We start from the raw sequence: 6153 nt of genomic DNA, 5'->3' as shown, positions 1-6153 counted from the left end.
TGCATGACCTAATCAACAGACTGGATGTCAAATAAACAGTATAGTGGGCCTTATGAGGATTTTAATGGTGGATATCCAATCATTATTGTTTTCATGTGGTGTGGTCCACCTGAGATTTATATCCCTCTAATTATTGGGATCAAGAGATAGAATGGTATGTAAAAATGGATGAACGGAACTGATGAAACAATTACCATGGTGCGGCCCACAAACCAGACCACTAGCCATGGAGCTGGTGGCAGGGGGAGTAGCTAATCCGTTCCTTGTCTAGAGATGGTTATAACCAACTCTGCCCACCCTTGGCAGCCTTTGGATTCAATCCATGGGATTGCGTGCAATCCCATGCCCAGCCAAACACGCGGACATGTTGGCAATTCCAACTTCAGTCTGCTCCGGCCAAACATGCCACGTAGTGGGCCATGGGATATACCAATCCCATGGGTTTGGCACCAATCCACTGGCGCAGCCATCATTATCTTGAAATTGCTGCCATCCACCATAATACCATCCAATCCCTTCCTATCCGCCTGTCCAAATACGCCCTTGGGATTTTACCAACGGTGGAGTGAAAGGGGTTGTCGATCTTCCCTATTAAAGGGAAGAAGTGCATAACAGGAGAGAGAAGATGATTGGTTGTTCGCGCTTAGAATTTTATCAGAGGAGACAGCTCGGTTGATGTTTTTATTGATGGGGCTGTTTGATTTTTAATTTCCCTGATAAGGTATTTATGACTTATTTCACATGTTTGAAATTGGTCGCTCCATGAAAACCGTGTTATTACTTATTTAAATATGTGGGCTCCTTCATGATATATGTGACTTAACCACACCATTCATCCTCTTTAACAACACGTTTTAAGGCATGATCCAAAAAAATAAGGCAGATGCTCAAATAGACCACACCTTAGGAAGCAAGGATTATAAAGACGTCAACGTTTGAAAGCTGTTTTCTCCCTAGGGCCCACATTAATGTTTATTTGTCATCCAACTTGTTCATAAGGTCACAAAGTCATGAGTAAAAGGGAAACAAAAATATCAGCTTAATCCAAAACTTACAAGGTCCCTAAGAAGCTTTCAATGGTAGGAGTTCAATTCTCATTGTTTCCTAGTGCGGTCCACTTGGGCTTTGTATCTGCCTCATTTTCTGGCACAGGCCCTAATATGAGCTGGCTAAAGGGATGGACGGTGTGGATAAGACACACACATCATGATGGAGCTATGAATGAAGGTGGCTGTCAACATCACATTAGAAATCCATCCAGAAATATAAAGGTAAATAATAATTACCCATTTACCTTAAATTACAGCAACATCACCTTGAAAATCTATCCAAAAATATAAAGGTAAATAATAATTACCCATTTACCTTAAACTACAACTGTAGTTGGAAAATCAAACAGTGAGAAAATGAGATGGCTGCATTGAATGAGTGAAAAATGAAGGCAGCTTTGTATTTTAAAAAAATATGGTTTATGAACGGTATATAACCCTAACACCGTACAACAACCGGCCGCTCGATGTCTAATGCCCCAAACCTTGGGGCCCGTTTGCGAGCGTGGATTTGGAACCCTGGATTTGAAATCCTTTTGCTGTGTTGGCCTTAGATTGAGAATCAACTTTAATCCAAAAGTAGCTATTGTATATTTACAGGTTTTGAATTTAATCACTAAATCAACTTTAATATCTTTAATAAGTGAACGTACGTAATTTTTGACATACATGTTATACATGCAACTCTTACAAGGATGTTAGACGTAATCCAAACCCGTGATTGAGGGGATTTGAAACCCACAGTTAGTTACTTTATGGTGCAAAATAACGCCGGGAATTTGAAGCCCCCCCCCTGATCCATGGTGACTGTTATTTTGCTTTTAAATGTTTCGAAAGCATGCGTTTAACTATCCTTTTTTTTCTTTTTTTTTTTGGTAAATACGGGAAATAGTACACAGAAAAAGGCCTATCGTATATTTCATGTCCTTGTCGCAAACAAGTGAAAAGCAAGCCGTTCCAATGATAGTTCAAAGTTTATCTTTTGCAAAGAAGAAGAAGAAGAAGAAGAAGAGGCTATCATGATTAAGATGAATAGCAGAAGCGGTGAACTGATGCCTGCAAGCAGTGAACAACAAGGATTTACTCACGCTGCTAGTAGTGGTACAAGCCTACTCCTGATTTCTTTATCACAGAGCTGCACCAGTATGCGACAGCTCAAACGAATTCACGCTCGACTAATCAGGAACAACCTCAACCTCAACAATCTTATCCTTGCAAAGATGCTGAGGTTCACCGCAGTTTCCCCATCAGGCGATCTTCATTATGCTCGGCTCCTCTTCCATCATATGCTGCAAACCCACCAACGAAACACCTTCTTCTACAACACCATCATCCGGGGCCATGCCAAGAGCCACACACCTTCCCAATCAATCACCTTCTTCAAAGAGATGCGCCGCAATTCTGTTGCACCTGATGAATTTACCTTCACCTTCCTCCTCAAGGCAGCAGCATCACCACAGATGATGCCTTTCTGCGGGGAGGAGATCCATGCTCAGGTCTTAAAATTTGGGTATCCTTCCCACACCTTCGTTCAGAACACATTGATCCACCTATATGCTGCAAAAGGAGCCCCAGACGCATCATGTCAGGTGTTTGATGAGACACCCACCCCCGACGTTGTTTCATGGTCGGGCTTGGTGGTCGCCCATGTTAAGGCCCGGCAACTGGATAAAGCAAGACACTTGTTTGAGGATATGCCAGAGAAGGATGTGGTCTCTTGGACGGCAATGCTCTCTGGGTATGCCCAGGCGGGACGTCCGAGACAGGCTCTGGAATTGTTTCAGGAGATGCAAGCTGAGGGGGTGAGTCCCGACGAGGTCACAATGGTGGGTTTGATCTCAGCCTGCACGAGCTTAGGAGATTTGGAGGCAGGGCTGCGCATGCACTCTTATGTGGAAGAGAGTGGTTTTGGTTGGATGGTTTCGCTGTGTAATGCTCTGATAGACATGTATTCCAAGTGTGGGTGCTTGGAGAAGGCGAGGGGAGTGTTTGAGAAGATGGAGAGGAAAAGCTTGATCACTTGGAATTCCATGATTACAGCCTGTGCAATTCATGGAACAGTAGAAGAAGCTATTGGGTTGTTTGAGAGGATGGAAGAGGCAGGGTCGAGACCAGACTCGGTGACATTTCTGGCTGTGATTAGTGCTTGCGCACACAAGGGATGGGTGAAAGAGGGGCATAGATTGTTTGAGAGCATGCGGAGAGATTATGGAATAGAGGCAGGCATTGAGCATTATGGGTGCATGGTGGATATGCTGGGGCGAGCAGGGGAATTAGAGGAGGCATACTGTCTCATCATGGAGATGCCAATCCAGAGCAATGATGCAGTCTGGGGTGCGCTGCTTGGTGCTTGTAGGATCCACGGGGATGTGGATATGGGAGAACGGGTCATTAAGAAGTTGCTCCAGCTAAAGCCAGATGAAGGAGGCTACTACATTTTACTCTGCAATATCTACTTAGCCGCTGGCCAACAAGTGGAGGCCATAAAGATGAGACGAATGATGAAAGAAAGGGGAGCAAAGAAGACTCCCGGCTGCAGTAGATTGGGATGAATTTGATTGATGCCAACAAGCAGAGGCCATCAAGATGAAATGAATGATGAAAGTAAGGGGAGCTAAGAAGACTCCCAGCTGCAGTAGATTGGGAGGAGTTTGATTTGATGCCCACAAGCAGAGGCCATCAAGATGAAATGAATGAATGAAAGAAAGGGGAGCAAAGGAGATTCCCCCATCTGATAGTTGGTTAATGATTACCTGAACAAAACCCATATGTTTCCCCTAGACTATCAAATAATACAGACACTTGAGACTCTAAAAGAGGTGATAACAGGTGGGACTTTTTAAACACAAGCCATCCATGATGGGAGCCCACTAGATGGACGGACTGTATTTCAATGAGCTAGTAATAAATTTGTCATTCTCCAAGATTTTGAATGTATGAAGAAATATTGTATCTTCTGTCTGTATGCACATACATCCAGACCTTCAAATTTGCAGGACCCACCTTGCATGAGACGTAGCTTCAAAATCAGACGGCCTAGTTTTTATTTTGACCATAACTTCTATTGCCAACCAAATGGACGCCATCGGATTTTGTAGTATATATGAATTCGATGGTTATCAAGGAGCATGTACTAGCATTAGACTGCCTAATTTTCGTTTGATAGCCACAAAAAAATGAATGACAATCCATCTTGGTTTGATAGGTTTGGATTAAGAAGCATGTCTGTTACTCTACAGTAGCGCTGTGCATGGCACACAAATATTAATGCTCGGCCTAGAGTTTCTCAACTTGTTCAAGTGGGTTCCATGGCTTAGGTAATCCAAACCGTTTAATCTGATGGGCCTCAACTTCAGTGAACCATACACCGAAAATCCTTATAGAAATAAATTTCTTATGCATCGATCAGCAGCACATTATGGAACTAATATCACGGTTTGGATGTACCCCTCCAATACACCGACAAATCTCGTTCCTGAAATTTCACGGCCTAAGATTTTCATACGTGGATGTTTTTCTCACAACAATATTATTGGAAAAATCTCACTCGAAATAAGATTTGTAAATAATAATTTTTCAAAGTTTAAATATATAGGCATAAAATGATTATTTTAACTTCTTATCAACTTTTGTATTAAATTAGTGATATAATGTCACAATAAAATAGCAAAAAGGAAAAGAAAAAAAAAAAAAAAAAGAGAATTTTCAAGATATTGAATTAGATCTATAGGGCTGTAAGCAGCGGCTTGGTATGGACCCAAGATGTCCAAGCCTGGCCTGCAAAACCAAACCTTCTTAGGTTTTTTTTTTCTTAATGCCAGGATAAGCTTGGCCCGGCCATAGCCCTAGCCCAACCTTCTGTTGTAAACTGCAAAGATCTATGTTATTCTTTAGATCTAAACCTTTGATATGGTTGGCCATAATCGCTTGAGGAAATAGATAGATGATCAGTGGATTGGATCATATGTGGCCCACCCTATACATAGCATGGATGTCACAAATGTTGACGAGTGCCATGATTCGACGGGCTGAATAATAATAATAAAATGCAGGCCCCACTAGTACAGACAGTGGCTTGATTAGGCATGACCACGTTTGTCAAAACAATATAGCGCGGCCATTCATTTGATTAGAAACGCCACATCAATCGTTTGGATCCCAAATGCACATGTCCATCTAAGGTGGGACCAAGGAGATAAATGGTCTGGATCGCATATCCGATGGCCTCATTTGCAACCCTGAAAAAAAAAAAAAAAAAAAAAAAAGAAGAAGAAGAAGAAGAAGAAGAAGAACATTAGCATTCTTTATAGAGGAAACTGGGGGTGAACTAACATTCAAGATCCTATGGATTGGTCTTGTTCACACTGATGATTTGTGAGAAGTGCGATTGCCATTGCCATTGCCTTTAACAGTGACCTTTCTCCCAATGGATGGAACCTAACGCTAAAGAGGTAAAGAGACGTTAAGCTTCTTTGGGAGTTTCAAATTTTTAGCGAACAAGGTGCCTTCTCTGATTTGCTTATGGCTTTCCCTAGGCATTAAGGACCAGTTTCGATACCACTAAATTTTATTTTATTTTATTATTTTTTATTTTTAACTTAAGGTAGTTTTTTAAGTGTCTCTTCATAATTAAATTATCTTATGTTACCAAAGTTACTTTCCTCGTTAGTATTTCCTTCTTACTTTTCAACTTCTTTAACTTTTTTATTTTTCTCTGCCTCTCTCATGTGACATGTAATGTATGTCCATATTAAAAGAGGCCACACATCATGAACGGTCCACATCAAAGGTGGGACCCAGACGATGGATGGTCCATATTAACACAGGTTCACGTAGTAGATGTTTCATATCAAAGGTCAGCCCCTAATGTCAAACTCTAACCATGGTGGTGGGGCCCACCATGATGTATGAGAGAAATCCAACTCGTTCGCTAATTTGGCTAGTCATTTTAGATAGTGGACCACAAGATGAGGCAGATTCAATGCTCAAGTGAGCCACAAGACAACAAATGATGGACTATTAGAGGCTACCATCCGAATAGTTTCTGTTGTGAAACTCACCAATTCCTTGAATCAATGGCAAGAATCACGCCAATAGGCCCCAC

The 6153-nt window shown here is 41.7% G+C and overlaps 1 protein-coding gene across 1 annotated transcript; it reads left to right on the top strand.

Annotated features, from left to right (window-relative positions):
- The first annotated feature begins 1969 nt into the window (after positions 1-1969).
- LOC131242029 (pentatricopeptide repeat-containing protein At5g56310-like) lies at positions 1970-3769 on the top strand. The gene has a single exon (XM_058240385.1). The coding sequence runs from the start codon at positions 2069-2071 to the stop codon at positions 3599-3601; it is 1533 nt and encodes a 510-aa protein (XP_058096368.1). The 5' UTR covers positions 1970-2068; the 3' UTR covers positions 3602-3769.
- The last annotated feature ends 2384 nt before the right edge of the window (positions 3770-6153 follow it).

The sequence above is a fragment of the Magnolia sinica genome, chromosome 4, assembly GCF_029962835.1.
Source record: "Magnolia sinica isolate HGM2019 chromosome 4, MsV1, whole genome shotgun sequence".
Classification (NCBI taxonomy): Eukaryota; Viridiplantae; Streptophyta; class Magnoliopsida; order Magnoliales; family Magnoliaceae; genus Magnolia; species Magnolia sinica.
The sequence above is the reverse complement of the archived record's forward strand: the minus strand, read 5'-3'. Positions and strand labels throughout refer to the sequence as shown.

Bases quoted from the DNA above. Each gene is read 5' to 3' on its own strand.
- LOC131242029 (XM_058240385.1), top strand. From the start codon at position 2,069: ATGATTAAGATGAATAGCAGAAGCGGTGAACTGATGCCTGCAAGCAGT.